Raw genomic sequence first — 19,894 nt, forward strand, 5'->3', positions numbered from 1 at the left:
GAAAGAAAGAAAGAAAGAAAGAAAGAAAGAAAGAAAGAAAGAAAGAAAGAAAAGAGAGAAAGAAAGGAAGAAGAGAAAGAGAAAAACCTGAGTGCTCGGCAGGTTTAGGTAATGTATTCTGTGTTGCATGGTGACTTTAAACTTCGCAATTAGATGGGTGATTTTGCCATTTAGGAAGGAAGGGGAATATAGGAGGAGATTTGGCAGAGACTCAGCTTGGCTTTAGAAAGCTAAGAAAGGGCAAAGAAGGTAAATTGAAGTAGCTTTCCTTTAGATCCAACGATGGCGCCTTTTAAAAGAGCTGGGTGTTTCCCTAGAGACTGCAGAGTTGGAGGGGGGGTGGGGTGGGGTGGTGAACCTGGCCGTGGGCGCCACCTGCCCCCTAGTGGCTACTAGAGCAATGTGCCCTTAAGAATATAAATTTTCCATGCTGTGCATTGTTAGAAAAGAGGTTGGATCAAATCCTTTCTAAATGTACTTAAAGGAGTTTGATTTATTAATTATGGAAAAAATTAACCTTTGGAGTAGGCAGAATACAGAAGTTAAGCTTGATCAGGGTGTCTAAAGACAGCAAAGAATGGCTATAGGTAACTGATTATTCTTCACAGATAGCAGAATGGCAGCAACCCAAGATTTTAGCCTTCCGTTAGAACCCAGCTCTTTTCCTTGCTGGCTGTCAGGGCTTGGACCTACGGGTGCTAGGTGCTGTGAGTGAAAGCCAAATTTGACAGACTTCAGACACCTCGGTTTTTCATTTTCAGGTAAACCTGGTTTATACAACATCTGCCTTCTCTAAATTTTACAAGCAGTCTGTTGTTGCAGATGTCAGGTAATGTATGTCCCTTGCTTTGGGATTTCTGTTTACTGCTGTGAAAAGGCGGAAGCTAAGATCTTACCATTCTCAAGTAAGTTCTTGGGGGCGGCTTTGCGTTAATACTCTTTTAGCACAACTGCTGACTCCACTCTGCCCTGCTGTCATGCTGAGTTTTTCTCTTCATCTACCAAAGCCTGCCCCTCTCCCCATAGCTGGGATCCTGGGCACCCCGCCTCTGCCCGTCTTAATACCACTGGGCAAGACGGCCACAAACGTGGCTACCATCGGGTGGGGTAAAAATAAAACACAGTCTAGTCTTTCTCAAAATATGTTAAGTAAAAAACTGGTCATTAGAGATTTTCTAAGAAAAAAGGGATCTCAAACTCAAATAATTTTTATTAAAATTTACTGTATTAATTTTTAATTATTTTACTAAAACTTCTTTTTTTTTTAATTTTTTTTTCAACGTTTATTTTATTTTTGGGACAGAGAGAGACAGAGCATGAACGGGGGAGGGGCAGAGAGAGAGGGAGACACAGAATCAGAAACAGGCTCCAGGCTCTGAGCCATCAGCCCAGAGCCCGACGCGGGGCTCGAACCCACGGACCGCGAGATCGTGACCTGGCTGAAGTCGGACGCTTAACCGACTGTGCCACCCAGGCGCCCCTAAAATTTCTTTTTTAAATTATGTTTTATGTACTGTATCCCACCTGCCCCCACCTGCAGAGAGGCACAATCCACTTTGACATACCAAAGGCACTAAGAAGCTTGGAGTAAAGCTATTTGTTTACTTTCTATTTCCCACGTTATTTACTGTAGAACACTTAAGGTTTGTTTTTCATAAAACATGACAATACTTGTGTACTCAGAAGCTCTTGCTCCAGAGTTTGGCTAAATACCAAGTTGGGCTCGATTCCTGGATTTACTACTTACTAGCTATATGATTTTGAGTTATAGTTGATCTTGATTTCCTTATCTGTAAAACTGGAGTAATAGGACCTTGCTCATAAGATTCAGTGGGATAAAGCAGAATTTAGCAATGTGTTTGTACATGGTGAAGTATCAAAAACTATAATTGTTTTTATTTGTAATAATAGTGAATACTGGTTGGTATTCATAAAAATAGTATATTCTCCATGGAGATGCAACTATACACGAATGGTTTTAGATGTGAACCCAACACAGGAAGACACACACCTATTATGCTTTCTCTTACCAATCCCCTCAGTAGGAATCAATGACTTCTTAAAGAACGAATTTTAGAAGTTGAAGGATATCCTTACTGGCCTCCCCTTGACTCTATCAGTTGGGTGATTTTCTATGAAAGTCCTACGAGAGATACCTAAATATCCTTTTTTTTTTTTTTTTTTTACTGTAGCAGCAACAACAAAGGTGGCCTCCTCGTCCACTTTTGGATTGTGTTTGTCATGCCACATGCCAAGGGCCATATCTTCTGTGAGGACTGTGTGGCTGCCATTTTGAAGGACTCCATCCAGACAAGTATCATAAACCGAACCTCTGTGGGGAGCTTGCAGGGCCTGGCTGTAGATATGGACTCTGTGGTACTAAATGGTGATTGTTGGGTAATTCCCCTTTATGCATTCCTTCCTATAGCACTCCTGATATTTCCATTAACATAGTCAATATTATAATGAAGTATTCTCTTCCACAATCCCAGTAAAACAGGGTTAGCTGAGGACACTGATCCAGGAAGTTACTAAATACAACGATTGGACAATAGAATACTCAAAATTTCAAAATATATATGAAACTGAATTTATTAAAGTGTACCCTTCCCTATATTTAATTCAATTTCATGAATCTCCAAACTAAGGCTCCAAGTCTTGGAGAAAAAAGAATTTTGCTGAGGTTTATCTTGTCTTTTCCCTCGTCCAGACAGAACTGCACCTATGTTATTTATGTAATGCTGCCCAATGATCCACAATGACCTGTTGAATAGCCCTGCCAGAAAGTGAATGTCATCATTTGATTGGCCCAGTAAAATACTTTAGTTAATTAATTGTGTGACTCCCAAATTATGCAACTTTCTCTCTTGATTTAAATTCTCTCTCTCTCTCTCTCTCTCTAACATTATATATAAAATAAAAATATATGGGGCGCCTGGGTGGCGCAGTCGGTTGAGCGTCCGACTTCAGCCAGGTCACAATCTCGCGGTCCGTGGGTTCGAGCCCCGCGTCGGGCTCTGGGCTGATGGCTCAGAGCCTGGAGCCTGTTTCCGATTCTGTGTCTCCCTCTCTCTCTCTGCCCCTCCCCTGTTCACGCTCTGTCTCTCTCTGTCCCAAAAATAAATAAACGTTGAAAAAAAAATAAAAAAATAAATAAAAATATAAATATACCCTTTACTCGGCTTCAACAACTATCAACTCATGGCCATCCCCCTTGCTCTCAGAATACATAAACAACTTCCCCTACCATCACTGGATTATTTTAAAGCAAATCCCAGATATGATGAATTGCTTTTAAGGACTGAAAATCATTTATATATATATATATATATAATATCATAAAAAATCATATATATATATATATACTATGTTTATTTATTCCTGAGACAGAGAGAGACAGACAGAGAGCATGAGTGGGGGAGGGGCAGAGAGAGCGGGAGACAGAATCTGAAGCAGACTCCAGGCTCTGAGCTGTCAGCACAGAGCCCCACGCGGGGCTCGAACTCACAACCTGTGAGATCATGACCTGAGCCAAAGTTGGTCGCTCAACCGACTGAGCCACCCAGGTGCCCCAGGACTGAAAATCATTTTTACTGAGGATAATTCTAACAAAATGATATACTGGAACTGACAGTTTCTTTTCCGTGTGTTTTTTCAATGCAGCTGGGCTTCGGTCAGATTACTCTTCAACCATAGGAGCTGGTAAATTATGACACATAGCTTCTCCTACACTGCCTCCAAATTAGTATCCTTTTTGGCTATAGCTTTCTTTTTCAAATGGTGGTATTTGTTAGTCTTCTTTCAATTACCAGTGATAGAAATACACTCAAACTGGCTTAAGCACTGAAGAAACTTCATTGGCTCTTCTAACTGGGACAGAGGTGGAGAATGTGCTGGCTTCAGGCCTGTTTGGGGCCAGGTTCTAAAATAAAATCTCCTCAGGACTCCACATCTCTGCTTTTCCCTGCTGAAGCTTCATCAAATGTATTCTTCTAATGCAGTGTCATAAATGGCATCAATAGATCCAAGCTTATAATATATTAGTAGCAGCAATGGTAGAACAAGCCCTCTCCCCCCCACCCCCCCCCCCCCCCCCCCCCAATAACTTTCCCAACAGTTTTTGCAGAAGTCCTGGTGCCGAATTTACTGTCTCAGATTGGCTGGCAAGCCCATTCATGCACCAGCTTCCTTTACTCTGATTGGCCAGTCTGGGTCATGCGCCCATCTCTGGACATAGAAGTGAGTTTAACCCCAACCAAACCACACAATCAGGGTGTAGACAGTTTCTCAAAGTAAAATCCTGGTGCTATTACCAGAAGAAGGGGGAGCGGACTCTGGGCTGGCAAAAACAGCAGATGTCCTCCAGAGGAACTCTTTGCTCCTCACTCTTTAAAGATGTCTAGAAAAGTCATTTCTAAAACGGAACAAAACAAAGTGCTGTCTCCACAGACAAAGGCTGCTCTCAGTACTTCTATGCAGATCATCTGTCTCTCCGCTACCCTCTGGAGATTTCTGCAACCTCAGGGAGGCTGATGTGCCACTTCAAGCTGGTGGCCGTGGTGGGCTACCTGATTCGTCTCTCGATAGAGTCCGTCCAGATTGAAGCTGACAATTGTGTCACCGACTCCCTGACCATTTACGACTCCCTCATGCCACTCCGGAGCACCGTCTTGTATAGGTACTCAGGTCGGCGAGGGAAAAAACTGTTTTACAGGGTCTACCTTTGGCAGTATCATGTTTCCCTTAGAAACAAAGGGAAAAAACTTTTGCGTGCGCACATGAGGTCAAAGACGGACCCACGCCTTACTTAGCATCCCCTGTATTAGCCAGAGCCTGTCAGACACAATGCTTGCTTTTTACTTGTTAGCCTACCAGAGTGAAAATCAGTGTAGCAGGAACTTCCGCCACTTCTTGAAATATTTCTGAAATATAATTTTTTTGTTTAATTTTACTTTTATGCAATCGCTCTCATTAGAGTGTGAGAATTAAATACTCTATGAGGATTGCATACCATGAGTAAAACAAAAATTTTCTCCCTTATTAGAAAGAGAACACAATGTTCACTGTGAAAGTGAGGTCAATCAGAGAAAACAATGTCAATATTTCACAATCTCATTACCCAGAACAAATGCCTGTTATGTTTTTGCAAATATTTTCGTTCATATGTAGATATGTAATTGCACACATATGTACATACACATATGCTAATATTTTTTTATTTACTAGCAGACATCTTTTGGAGTGCTTAATATCTTAATAATGATAGTTATACTTTATTCACAATGTGCTGTTTTTACTGTGGTAAAAAAGCACATGAATTATTATTTTAATAGTGCCTAGGTAGGTATAGAGCAGTGTTTTATGTATATATGTATGTATGTATGAGTTTGTATTTTGGAATTTGTATTTTGCATGTTAAAAATTTCAACAGCGTAAATGGTACACAGTGACAAGTAAGTTTGTGACTGGCTCCCATTCCTCAGTCATTGCTACTGCCTCTTTTCACCCTTCCAGACATACTTTGCTATTATCTCATTTAATCCTTACCGAAAGGCTATGAGGCGTATTCTATAGTCATTACCACCGTTTCACCATAGGGGACCTGGCATTTATGAAGATTAGTTGCTGGAGAATCTTTCAGCCAGTTAAGTGACGGAGTTGAGTTCTCAGTCCGGTTTTCCTTAGAACAGAGCTCATGACTGCAGCCATTTAAATGGCTGTTTATGCTTTGTTTGTTCTCAAGGAGGGTCCTGTGACAGCCATCAGGAAAATTCTTTGGTAGTTACTAGACAAAAGTTTCCATACCTTTATCGGCTCCCCTCCATCATGCCCTGTGGCCACTAATTGACGAAGCTCTGACTGGCCGAGTCTGCCTAACAAGAACTGTGTAGATGGCCCAGGAAACGTGTGGGATTAGTGGTGGAGGGAGGCTCACTCCTCAATAACCTACTATTCATGTACTTTTGTTCTGTTATCCGGTTTCAGAATTTGTGAACCCACAAGAACAATAATGTCCTTTGTTTCCACAAATAATCTCATGCTGGTGGCATTTAAGTCTCCTCAGATACGGAGGCTATCAGGAATCCGGGCGTTTTTTGAGGTCATTCCAGAACAAAGTAAGTCTTTGCTAATTGAAAAAAGTCACCTTGAAAACTATCTCGTATGATACTCCAGTCTTATCTCTCCTGAGGTTGTGTTGTAATACTAGTTATATGAGTCAGGGACCCTGACTCAGGGTCCCGTCAGAGGAGAGAGAGATAATAGTATTTAAACAGAGAATTTAATGTGAAGAACTGCTAACTCAGGATAAAGGTGTTAGTTAGCTAGCTAACTCAAAAGGTGAAAAGAAAACTGTAAGGAATTATGTAGGCAGTACACGCAGGAAGCAACCACCACCCGTAGGTCTGGGGGGACAAGGGAAAGCGGCCAGACTGATGACAATTCACAGTGTGGAGGAGGGGTCTGTGGCCTGAAATTCAGACTTCTGAGGAATGGAGTGCCAGGCTGGTGTTGGGGTCTCTTGAGTTCAGAGGCAGGTATTCGCGGGGTCGAGGAGGGGGTCCAGACCATCGAGGAGCGGGTACCGGACAGTCGACAGCCGATGCCGGTATCCTTGAGGGAGGTGCAACGAAGTGGAGGTTGGGAAAACTGCTAACAGGGTTCGACTCAGCTACGGGGCCAAAGCAGAGCTGCATGAGGGGGTGGGAAGAGCCATCGTTGCGGGGGCATGACACTCCCAGGAAGAGGAAACGAAACACACGGGAAACCCTATTCTTCCTCCTCCAGGCTTCTAGTCTGCCTGTAGCGCCCCCTATTGACAGAGCCTAGTTGGAAGCCAGGTGGCAAAGGAGAGAAGCCGTTTGCAGAGTCCCCGCTACAGCGTCACGGGAACAGAGTAGAGAGGGGTGGGTTCGGAGCTGAGTGATAACAGCTCAGTACCTAGTGGGCGTGGGGTGGGGGACTGTCTATCGTGAATCCTCCGTAATAGCAATGCATGGGAATGCCATCCTAGAAGAAGATGCGTGTGAAGTAACACCCGGAGATTCAATGATTTTCCTAGGTCAGGTAGTGAGCAAAAAGTGACCCAGCTCCCTTTCATTCTTCTCTTTTTGATGTGGGTTGACGAAGTAAAACAAAACAAGACTAAATAAAAAGAGCCTTCACTGAAACTCTAGTCTTTTTGTAATGTTTGTTGCCTTGTAGCTGGTCAGGTCTTACAAGTGGTGTCCTGGTAACTTCTCTATGAACATCGAGGACAAAAGGATCAGAATGACAGATGTAGGTGAGGAGGGCAGTGGATTTGGCTTAAGTTACATGGTCATGGCTTCACAGGTCCATCTACATTTTGAGGTAGTGGCTTGTTTTGATAGGTTTTCTCCGTCAAATAATTACAAAACTAAATGTAAAACTGATTTGTTAAACAAAATCGAACTGGCGATTTGAGATGTTGTTGGGTTGAAAATTGTCTCCAGCTCCAAAGATTAAAAATATGATTATCTCAGAAATATTGAAGTGGAATTTGTGAACAAACATTGTGAACAAACTGAGCATGTACTATATGCCAGGGATGATTCCAGGTGTAAGGGAGAGTAGCAAACAAAATAGACAAAAACCAATACTCTCAAGGACATTACATTTTAGGAGAAGGATGACCATGCAGGATGAATAAACATGCAGATTGTTTTATATAAACAGGACAACATGTTATGTAAACTGGGCATATTTCCTAAACAACAAATATACACTCATTTAAACAAATACGCTCAGAAGCTTTAAAAAATATATTTAAAGTATGTTTTTAAGGAGAGTAATAGATCTGTAGTCAAAATACATGATCTGAAAACAAATACAGAATTTGAACAAGAAGTTTAGCTATACCTCTGTATGGTACTATTTCTTTTTTGAAAAATTAGCTTAAATTTAAAAAAATATCTAAGCTTGTTGATCAAAGAGTGTGCATTTGTAGTTAAAGAAATGAATTCAGCGCATTTCCCATAATCCCACGACTGCAAATTGTTGTCTGTTAATGGATATTTTTTTCAGAATGTGAAAACACAGTATTGGTCAAAGAAATCACTGGCTTTGAAGGGAAAATTTCAAGTCCATATTACCCAAGCTACTATCCTCCGAAATGCAAGTGTACCTGGAAATTTCAGGTAACCTAGTTTTACCACTATTTGAGAAAAATATTGTTATCTTATGTTTAGTAACAGTTTATTTTTACATTTAATTCATTAAAAAAAATTTTTTAATGTTTATTTATTTTTGAGAGACAGAGAGAGAGAGACAGAGTGCAAGCCAGGGATGGGCAGAAAGGGAGACAGAATCTAAAGCAGCCTCCAGGCTCTGAGCTGTCAGCACAGAGCCTGACGCAGGGCTCAAACTCACCAGCAGTGAGATCATGACCTGAGCCGAAGTTGGACGCCCAACCGACTGAACCACCCAGGCGCCCCATTAACTTTTTACTACAAAAAGAATATTAGTTAATTTTATAACACTTAAACCCTAAGCAAATATGTTATCTAGAACATGAAAGTTCCTTGTAATTTCAACCCTTTGCCTATAAATTAACTGTTCTTTGGGATGGGTTTATTTTTCCAGTTGTTGTTTTGTTTGTTTGTATCAAAAATCGCCCCCCCCCCCCCCAAAGACAGGGGCTCCTCCGTGGCTCTGTTGGTTAAGAATTGGACTTCAGCTCAGGTCATGATTTCACAATCTGTGGGTTTGAGCCCCTCGTTGGGCTCTGTGCTGACAGCTCAGACCCTGGAGCCTGCTTTGGATTCTATGTCTCCCCCTCTCTCTGCCCCTCCCCCACTCACACTCTGTCTTTATCTCCCTCAAAAATAAACATTAAAAATTTTTTTAAATGCAAAGACATTGTTACGAGATCAAACAATATTTCTTTCTGTTTTTTTTTTTTTCTTTTTACCTTGGTAGAACTCACCACTTTTTACTTCTTTCACTATCAGCATTATAGTAAGAATAATAAAGAAATAATAAATTTAATTAGGCAATGTATATTTCAGTTGTATAAGCAAACCAAGATGTAAATGTATATGAAATATATACATCTCTGGTCCTTAACAGAGAGTTCAATCTTTTTTTTTTTTTGGCTTTAAAATTTTAGTCTATAACTGTTTTTCTTTCTCCAACTTTAGTGTCTCATGGAAGGTCATGAAGCCTTTCATGGAAGGCTCTTTCAGCATATATGTATAAAATCATTTTTGTGAGGCACAGCAAGTGGATGTAAGTGGCAAGCAGTTTATGGTTTGCATTCATTCAACATGTTATTATTAACTGCCTACTATGTGTCAGGCAGTATTCTGGACACTGGGATCCGTGATATCCAACATGAAGCTTACCATACAGTAAGGGGAGACAGGTGACAAAAATGTATATAGTATGTTACATAGTGCTATGGAGAACAAAGCAGGCATGGGGCTCCATCTCGTTAACCGTGAGGTCGTGACCTGAGCTGAAACCAAGAATCGGATGCTTAACCAACTGAGCCACCCAGGTGCCCCAAAGAGTTCAATATTTTTTAAAAAATTTTAATGTTTATTTATTTTTGACATAGAGAGAGAGACACACAGAGCATGAGCGGGGGAGGGGCAGAGAGAGAGGGAGACACAGAATCCAAAGCAGGCTCCAGGCTCTGAGCCGTCAGCACAGAGCCCGATGCGGGGCTCGAACTCCCGAACCAAGAGACCATGACCTGAGCCGAAGTCCGAAGCTCCACCAACTGAGCCACCCAGGCGCCCCAGAGTTAAATAGTTTTAATAATTTTATTACACCCAAATGTGTACTTAGTCTCAGTGTCCTAATGGCATACATCCTTAACTTATTTTTCTTATCATTGTTGCAAACATTTCCAAAACAACTAAAACCCAAAGGTTCTGGACTCGCTCACCACCAGATTCTTAATGCCTCATCAGGGCAACAGAATCTCAGTACCTCAAGTGACTCTCGCAACTTGGGTAAGGAACAGGAGAGACTGCAAATCTGTCTCTTCCATCTCTCCGAAGAGCAGATGGATCTTTTTTATGACATCCAGAACAGGAAAGGCACCATTCCCAAAAGCTCTGTCAAATGTTTGAAATTCTTTTCAGGTGAAATAAATGTGATTCCATAATAAGCCATAAGCCCTACAGTGAAGATCCTCAAACATTGTTCTAGTCAGAATGTAAATTAGAATATCAGATTGTTTCCCTAGGGGTTGAGAGTTAGAAATGCTAAATAAAAAGAATTCTTTATAAGGCAAAAAGCATGCCCCTGGGGGAGTGGAGAATGGGAGAGGGAAGACAGGAAATATTAGGGATAGACTTGGTGGGTGACACCATTTCCCAGAGGTCAAGGCTGGTCCTCTTCAGCATGAGGTTAAATAAAGCTGTTCCTTTCTTGGACCACTTTGAACAGCTACCTAAAATTGTGTGATTGCATATTTCTGCAAATGGAAATCATGTAAAAAAAAATAATTGGGGGCTCCTGGGTGGCTCAGTCGGTTAAGCATCACACTTTGGCTCAGGTCATGATCTCAGTTTGTAAGTTCAAGCCCGGCAGCAGGTTCTGTGCTGACAGCTGAGAGCCTGGAGCCTGCTTCAGATTCTGTCTCTGCCTCTCTCTGACCCTCCCCTGTTCATGCTCTGTCTCTCTCTCTCTCAAAAATAAGTAAACATTAAAAAATTAAAAAAAAAAAAGGCACCTGTCAAATAGCTTTGAATTTATTGTAAACAACTGGGAAGAATGACCTAAGTGACAAAAATATTGACTCAAGTCATGGTAAAACGATAAACCCTTTAATACACAAGAGTTGATTTCTATTATTCTCCATCCTTCTTAGTGCCTGGTCAAACTTCCAGATGTAACTGAAGAGCAATCAATCCCTTTTGCAAACTCACTTTCAGCTGACTTTTTTCTTTTCTTTTCTGAGCCTGAGTGGGGGATGGGCAGAGAGAGACACACACAGAATCCGAAGCAGGCTCCAGGCTCTGAGCTGTCAACACAGAGCCTGATACGGGGCTTGAACCCACGAACCGTGAGATCATGACCTGAGTCAAAGTCCGAAGCTCCACCGACTGAGCCACCGAGATGCCCCTCGGCTGAGTTTTTAAGGTCTCATTTACCTGAGCAGGATTAACTCCCGCTCCAACTTAAAGTTCCTCTGATTCTTCTCCCAAGAATAAACAAATATTCATTGAATGTCAGTTTCAGGCATGTAACCATAGGGAACACTTAGTAACAAGGTAAAGTCCTTGTTGTCTCAGAGCTTACAGACTGTGGGGGAAGAAGGTGTGGTGAAATAAGAAATAGCAAAAAGGAGTATTGAGGCTTATAATATGTCACCTGCATTTGTTTAGGGCACACACATTTTTATTTGCTCTTAAAACATACCGCTGATATAGGAAAGAGATTCTGGTCACATTTTATGGATAAGGCAATAGAACTGGGGGCAAGCCATTTGCCAGAGGTTACTCAAATAGAAAGTGACCCAGGCAGCATTAAAAGGAATCATGTGCCCCTCCATTAAGTAAATTCAGCACCCCCTCCTTTCCTGGGTTCCTAAAGATGTTCAGCTTCCCTGTTTCATAACAATCACTTAATTGAGTATTTACCTTTCTGTTTTCCTTCTTTTTGTTTTTCAACGAATGCATTTTGCTATGGAATCTTAGAAGAAAAATGTGGAGTGGGGTTTTGAATTGTTATATAACCGATGCCATCAGCCTAGCACCCACCAGTTTAGATGCATCCCACATAAGCAATATACTGTGGGCCGTGTAAATTCACCTCCTCCTATCACCTAGGGAATAGGTGGGGTTCCCCAGAGATGAATCCCTCTTCCCTGCTTCTGTGGCAAGCATCTAACCACGGAAGTTCCCAGTGCCAGTGGGAGATGGGTCGAGTTGTATGTATAGAACCACTGGCGAGTGAGAAGTGATAAGGATAAAGCACGTCCTGCATCCTGTCGCTGTCACTGACTAGAGAAATATTTTAACACAGCAGGTCCAAATCAGGAGACTTTCTCCCCTTATTTGGTAAAAGTTCCCAAAGCAAAGGCGTGGGTTGGGCAGTGGGAACAGAGAATACAGGACACAGAAGGAAATAGCATACTTAGCAGGTTTTTTTTTTTAATTTTTTTTTAACGTTTATTCATTTTTGAGACAGAGAGGGACAGAGCATGAATGGGGGAAGGTCAGAGAGAGAGGGAGACACAGAATCTGAAACAGGCTCCAGGCTCTGAGCTGTCAGCACAGAGTCCGACGCGGGGCTCGAACCCACGGACCGCGAGATCATGACCTGAGCCGAAGTTGGACGCCCAACCTACTGAGCCACCCAGGTGCCCCAGCAGTTTTTAATTTTTGTCCATTTGTTGAGCAAAAGAGCTCACGGTGTTTGTGGAACTGCCCTGCTTTACCCCACTTGTCAAGCTGGATAATATCAGTAATGCCTCTTGGTCAATCTGGGCTCACGTGTAGACTTGTGTGCAATTCTGTGTCAGTGGAACCTGGTGTGCAAAGAGACTTACTTCCTTTCTCCGTGGAGAGGCTTTGGAGATTGGGGAGTGCATATAAATCTATTTTACTTTGGAGCGATGGAACACAGTGAAAACTCCCATGTAACCTTCTTGTGGAGGGCTACATTGGAATATATTCTTCCGCTAGAAAATTACACTGATTACTCTAGATATTTATTATCTCTTAGTTGACATCTATTTATTTTTAATGTGAAGAAACAGTAAGATGACAAGACTGGGGGGATAAATCGATGTATGTTCTCAGGAGCCCTTGGCGTTTGCTGCACATAAGACCGTCTGGTTCCCCTTGAGCCCTCACTGTCAGTGTTCCAGGTGGCATGATACATTGAGAAAAAGCGGCCTTCAGAGAAATGCAGGGTAACATCGGGAATGTCACTTATTTTTGGTTAGTCTTGACTTCTTCCATAAAATAGGACTCCTACTTCCTTCTTGTGTCGTCGTGTTGTTTAAATGAGAGACATGGGGGCGCCCGGCTGGCTCAGTTGATGGAGCGTGCAATTCTTGGTTTCAAGGTCCTGAGTTGGGGCCCCATGTTGGGTGGAGAGATTACTTAATTTAAATAAATAAATAAGTAAATAAATAGCCTGAATCATTTTCTCTGCAAGATAGGTTAAGGTATGAGGGCTACAGTATTTAAATACATGTTAGAAAGAAGTACATACAACAAAGACATTGTAACATCAAATACATCACAAATACAAATGACAGCACTACAACACTAAATGTCAGAGCAATAAAAATCGGTTAAAATTAATTTCTTAAAAAAACAAAACAAAACAAAAAGGAGGCGTCCCTGGGTGGCTCAGTTGGCTAAGCGTTTCACTTTGGCTGGGGTCATGATCTCGTCTGGGGTCATGAGCCCCATGTAGGGCTCTGTGCTGACAGCTCGGCAGGCCTGGAGCCTGCTTCGGATTCTGTGCCTCCCTCTCTGTCTCTGCCCCTCCCCTGTTTGTTTGCCTTCTGTCTCTCTTTCTGTGTCTTAAAAATAAACATTAAAAAAAAAGATTTAAAAAACTTAAAAACTAAAATCATGACATAACACAATGTATGTGTACATCATACAATGTCATAAAAAGGTCGGATGTGTGTGCGCACACGCATGCACACTCACGTGGGTGTGTGCCGTTTGGGCAGCCTCTTTCTTGTTTGATCTGGTCTCAGCAGACCTGGGAGTGATTTAGTAACTGCCTTCAGGAATACCCAGGTTTAATATGAAGAGGATGCTGATTCACTTCTGTTATCTAAATAATCTGAATAGTGCTTTAAAGGAACTATATCATTGTTACTGAAGGAGGAAACTGTGTGCATTCATTAACATGTGGGTGTTTTCAAAGTTAAGCTCATTTACAAGGAGGAAACTGATACCTAGAGATAATCTAATATGTCCCATGTTACCCAGCTCACTCAAAACTGGGGCCTTAGAGCAGCTCCCTAGCACTGGGCCACCCATTTCCCTCTCTATTACGCTCTCCTCATTCTGGTTTGTTGCAGGGTAGGGGAGGTACTGGTCTATCCCACCAAAGGCCATAGTGTTGTAAGGTTTTTTCCCGTAATACCCGGGATTCATTGTCTCTCCACTTGGAAAATGAAGAGGTGGACACAAAAGGAACAGCAGGCAGAAGTTTATTAGAATATAAGATTAGAAAGGAAGAATAGTATGTCTCCCCTTCACAGAGAGGGGACATTCGAAAGTGAATGTCCGAGCACTATAGGCAAGGGTTCTCGTTTCATAAGGTTCTGGTCAGCCCTGCCCCTTCCCCTCTCCCTTGTTCCTTCTCAGGTTCTACACTTATTGGCTGGATAACTCTAGGTGCTGGGTTGTCCATTCCTGATTGGCTCATTTCCATTGTACCAGGGGTGGTCTGTGGCCATATTTAGGTCTTCTGTCAAATTCCAGAGGGGAAACCTGAGGACCAGTAGGTGGTCTCTGTTATATTCTTAAGAGGAACCTTATGGCCTGGGGGTTTGCTGTGGTCAGACACTCCCAGCATTGTTCCAAAATAGGTGTTGTTCCCCACCCAGGGACCTCAGATCCTAATCTTTCCCTCTCTGCCTATGGAATCCTATCTTCTCGTATCATAATAGGGCACAAAGAATAAAATGCCCTAAAAGCGGCAAGCTGAGGGGATGAGTTCTGAGTGAGGAAACTTAGCCTGAAACATATCCTTCAGTTGAAACATTTTTCTGACTCAATGTTTGTTTTTCACAGACTTCCTTATCAACACTTGGCGTAGCACTGAAATTCCATAATTATTCAATAACCAAGAAGAGCGTGAAAGGCTGTGACCATGGATGGTGGGAAATTAATGAACAAATGTAAGTGGGTTCCATATGTAAAGAATCTGATGAAAGGCCTCACCTAAAGGTTCAAAGCCTTGGATCCCTTGTCCCCAAAGAGTTTGCACTTAACGATTTACAGAGAGGGAAATTGAGGGATACAGGAGTTAAATAACTTGCTCAAGGTCACTCAGCTCATATGTGATTAAGCCAGGATTCAAATCCATGTTTTATGGCTCCCAAGTCCTGGCTGGGCCACTGCTCTTTGCTGCTGGGCTATGGGTGTGCACCCTCTATACTTTACAAAAATAGCTTGGCAGATAAAGTCTTTCAAACCATTGGAGCCCTGGAGGAAATAGTAAATAGGAGTCCTGGTGATACAAAAATTAAAAACCATTAGCCAATTGTGTGCAGTAGGACAGGTTGGGTCAGTCTGGCTGTATCCTGGCGCATGGGTTGAGGCTGATTAGAGAAGTCGAGGTGTCTGAGCTTCCCGAACTGACCCAGGATCTCCTCACTCTCACCCTTAATTTGCGTCTTAGTTATTTTTATTGTTTATTTGCTTCTAAAGTTGTACTAGGTCTTGTATTTAAAAATAGAGAATGTCCTGTCTTTGTAGCAGAATAGCTTCTAAGTTGACTTTGAAGGAAGAATTTTTGTGAGGTTAGCCTAAGGGATTTGCCTGCTAATTCTTTGCTCACTGTTAATCCATGAATGAAACTTTCCTTTTCTAAATGATTTTCCTGAACCACCTGCTTTCATTTCCTTTAGACGCTCGGATTATGTGCTATGCAGTCATGGGTTCTGCCTTCACTGGAATATATCCTATCTGATTTAAGAGCATTCTTGGACCATTATTAGATGTGCCTTGTATTCCTATTGGAAATGATTTTGAATCAGGGTCTATTGTGCAGGAGACAGAAAACCTGGGTTCAAATTTGAGCTCTGTAATTTAGTACCTATATTAACTAGGACAAATTACTTAACCTCTTTGATTTTCAGTCTGTAAATGAGGTAATAATTCTTACTTGTTAAGGTGGGATCTTTTTGGTAAGGATTCAATGAGCTAATGCATACCACACACCAAAAGAAAATATTAGTCATTATTATGATGACTGAGATTGTTTGGGATAGTTGTTGAATCACTATGTTATACACCTGAAACTATTGCAACATCGCGTGTCAAAAAAAATTGCCTTGGAAATTTCTTTTGATGGGGAAAAAATAATAAAAAATGCCCCCCCCCCCCACCAAATTTTATGAATGCTGCATTTTGATACTTAATTAGATAGAGGTTGAAAAAACAACTCTTTACAATTCTTTAATAAAGTTGTATGGGTAAGATAGAGCTATAATTCAGAACTAGATACTATTTTTTTTTCCTTCTAAGTAACAACTGCTACCACCTAGGAAGGGTTGCTGTCAAAGTATGAGCAGGATTTTCTAACAAGGAATCAGAATCAAGAACTCTCTCTGCTTAAATACTTTCCCTGAAGGGCTGGCTCTTCAGTTTGACTGAAGTTTGCCTGGCTGAAATCCTATCAGATTCTTTTGATGTTAGTTGCACCCTTAGGATTTAAAATGCCAGCCCTTCCCATTATCAGTTCTTTTCATCTAAAAAGGAAAGGCTGTAATTGAACTAACTTCTGACACCTTGCTGAAAAGTTGCCTAAAGGCATTGGGTTTGTAAAGGGGAAGCAGAAAAAAGTAATGCCGCCACCAGGATGCCCAGTGATTGTGAGTTCAGAGAACATGGGAATAGGGTGTAGCCGCTCAGGGCAGCTACAATGCAACATATGACCCTAAAGGAATGGATGTCCTTTCGATGAAGTTTTGCAGAGCAAAGTTCACGAAGGGAAAGCTGTTGGTGCACTAGAAAGTACCAGGGTTTATTTATTTATTTATTTTTACAAGCAAAACAAAATCATATGTAATGGTCTTAACAAACAAGAAACAAGCAAAAAACAAAGCAAAAGAAAATGAACAGAACAGTACAACCCAAAAATGTCAAGACAGTTATGAAGAAAACTTGGGAGGGTTAATCTTTAGATTTAATACCAGGGGGACTTGTGTCCTAATCCTGCTTCCACTTTCTTGCTCTTTCGAACTTTAACACGTTACTTCACTTATTTACTTCTTGGTTTTCTTACCTGTCATGTGCCTGTACCTGTAAACTGACTCTTGTTGGGTTTCTCCAATTTCTCACTTTTTTTGTTGTTGTTGTTAACTTTGGTTCCCTTAGCTACCACTGTGCTCCATTCCGTACTGTTCCTCTCTAAACTCCAGCCAAAACATGTGTTCAAAGAGTCCTTGACTCCTCCTTAACATCCCGGTAAGATTGATCTTCGCGAGAAAGCTCTAGTAAATGCTAATGGAGAGCACAAATAAAATCACTATGAGACACCAATAACAATAATCATGTTTTCAGAACACAGGAATCTGATCCCAAGATGACCAGCTGGAGTAGAATCTGGCCCCAAAAAGTTAACGTGGATGCCAGGTGCCTATCAGAGCCTGGCTCCCATTTGGCAAAGTGACCACCTACCTATGGCTGTTATCTCTTCCTCTGTTCCAGGAGCTAGTCTACCAGCCCATCAGGGCCTGAAATTTAACTAACTGCAAAAGATTCTTCCTGAAATATAAATGAATACTTTCCTCTTTTGAACCTTAAAGTCATGGGTTACCTCTGTGGTCCTCCGGCAGAATGCCAGCGTCTGATCCCTGGAACTTTTGTGGTTCCCACGTGTTTTGGCAGCTAGGAGTGATTGGCATTCACAGATTCCACTCCTCAACCCGTGTGTTTGCTGTTTCCCTTTGCGACCTTGCAGGTTTCACCCTGGAAAGAACTTTGCCTACACAGAGCAAAGATCTAACTTATCATAGGCCCCCAGGGTAATAATATTTCATGTTCTACTAACCACAGTGTTCATATAATTAGAATTCCTAACAGGAGAGACATTTCCTCTTAGGACAAAAGGTAAGAAAAGTCAAGGTAAGGAAATATTGCAGCCAGACATTACTACTTTGAAATTTTGCCAACGACAAGCCTCAGAGCACACCTCAGTTTTCACTTTAGTTTGAAAAAATATTGCATGTGCTTTACTTTAAGTGTTTCTGGGATTCTTTGCATATTTTCAGCCTCAGCTCATGGATTCCACTTCTTACTCTTACGTGGTTATTTATGCAGAAAAAAAGAGAAGACCCATACTTCTTCTGTTTATAAGTGTTTGTGAGCAAAACAACAGGTAGCAGTCAATAGTACCGCAGCTGTATTTAGCAGAGTAGAAAATCGAGGGGACAGAAGTTACCCAATCACAGAGGCTTAGATAGAATGGACAACTACTGTTAGCTCTGCCATAAGCATCTCTGCTTACGAAGCCCCAAGTACCAAAGTATTAGTGAGTTCGCGGTCAGTGGAAATGCAGCTGGGAGACCCTCTTCCCTGACTCTTGTCTCCTCAGGTACTGTGGCTCCTACGTGGATCACCAGACGATTTTCCGAGTGCCCAGCTCGCTCGCTCACATTCAGCTGCACTGCAGTTCAAGGCTTTCCGACAAGCCACTGTTGGTGGAATATGGCAGTTACAACATTAGTCAACGTAAGCCTGGGATTGGCTCTTTAGAAAATCTTAGTACATGGTTAAACAGAGGCTAATACTTTATAACTCTAAAACTTGAGAAATTATGGAATAAAAACTCATTTATTTATGGGGCGCTTGGGTGGGTAAGTGTCCGACTTCAGCTCAGGTCATGATCTAATGGGTCGTGGGGCCGAGCCCCACGTCAGGTTCTGCACTGACAGTGTGGAGCCTGCTTGGGATTCTCTCTCTGCCCCTCTCCCACTCACTCTCTCTTTCTCTCAAAATCAATCTATCAATCAATCAATAAACAAACTTTAAAAATGGATTTATTTCTGCTATTTACTATTATATTTTATAATAATACATAAATAAATATATTATAAATATGTGTTATATAAAAATGTGTAATAAATAATACATACAATTCTGTATTTATTATTGCTACAGTTTAAATTATAGAAGAAATAATAGAATTATTTGTTACAGTTGAAAAATAGTTTCTTACATAATTTCTGAAATATGAGACAAGCTCATCTCTTTTTTTTTAATGTTTATTTATTTTGAGAGAGAGAGAGAGAGAGCGCGAGAGAGCACATGCGCACACAAGCAGGGGAGGGGCAGATAGAGAGAAAGGAGAGAGAGAATTCCAAGCAGGCTCTGCGTCATCAACAAAGAGACCCATGTGGGGCTCGAATTCATGAACTGTAAGATCATGACCTGAGCCAAAATCAAGAGCCAGAAACTCAACGGAATGAGCCACCCAGGAGCACCCCCCCTCCTTTTTTCAAATGGGAACAAATCCATTTCTTGATTTATTATTTTTGCTATTCATAAATCTTTGTAAATATGTTTATAAAACATTTGGTGGATCACAGGGCAACTGTTGTGACTCACTTTGGCCCATGATCCATAGGGACAGCTGATCAGCCCTCAAAATGTTGCCCTTCACACCGAAAACCACTGGAACAGTAGCCAGGAAGTGGCCAGTAGGAAAAGCAGTGTTTGAGGGAAGTCTTTAGAGCTGGAGAGAGTAGATATTGACTCAGGAAATTCTCCACCCATTTTAAAAGGGGGCAAGTAAGGGCTAACCATTTAGAAGGGCATAAGGATAAGACTGACAGAAAGCTCATTTAGAACCTTTCTTCTTTGCCAATATACCTGCTTCTGGATCTGAAGTATTACACTTCTGAATATCAGAATATTACAATTTTCAGCAAGAATTTAGGTGAATAGTGAGCCATTTTATCTATTTTAATTTTTAATGTTTATTTATTTTTGAAAGAGAGAGAGAGCATGAGCAGGGGAGAGGCAGAGAAAGAGGGAGACACAGAATCTGAAGCAGGCTCCAGGCTATGAGCTGTCAACATGCAAGGCTCGAACTTGTGAACTGCGAGATCATGACCTGAGCTGAAGTTGGGCGCTTAACCCACTGAGCCACCCAGGTGCCCCATGAGCCATCTTACTTTTAATTGTTTCTTCAAACTATGAATATATGTTTTGTAATT

General features: G+C 41.5%; 1 protein-coding gene across 1 annotated transcript in view; it reads left to right on the top strand.

The window, feature by feature from the left end:
- TMPRSS7 (transmembrane serine protease 7) overlaps nucleotides 1-19,894 on the top strand; it is a 35,629-nt gene that overhangs the window by 2,041 nt on the left and 13,694 nt on the right. Inside the window, exons 2-9 of the mRNA XM_040484481.1 lie at nucleotides 762-829; nucleotides 2,193-2,386; nucleotides 3,664-3,702; nucleotides 4,450-4,678; nucleotides 5,986-6,116; nucleotides 8,044-8,156; nucleotides 14,742-14,848; nucleotides 18,271-18,407. Of these exons, the coding sequence (XP_040340415.1) occupies nucleotides 762-829; nucleotides 2,193-2,386; nucleotides 3,664-3,702; nucleotides 4,450-4,678; nucleotides 5,986-6,116; nucleotides 8,044-8,156; nucleotides 14,742-14,848; nucleotides 18,271-18,407 (1,018 nt within the window). The remainder of the gene's footprint in view (nucleotides 1-761; nucleotides 830-2,192; nucleotides 2,387-3,663; nucleotides 3,703-4,449; nucleotides 4,679-5,985; nucleotides 6,117-8,043; nucleotides 8,157-14,741; nucleotides 14,849-18,270; nucleotides 18,408-19,894) is intronic.

This window comes from Herpailurus yagouaroundi, unplaced genomic scaffold (genome assembly GCF_014898765.1).
Source record: "Herpailurus yagouaroundi ecotype Mexico unplaced genomic scaffold, PumYag 162, whole genome shotgun sequence".
NCBI lineage: Eukaryota > Metazoa > Chordata > Mammalia > Carnivora > Felidae > Herpailurus > Herpailurus yagouaroundi.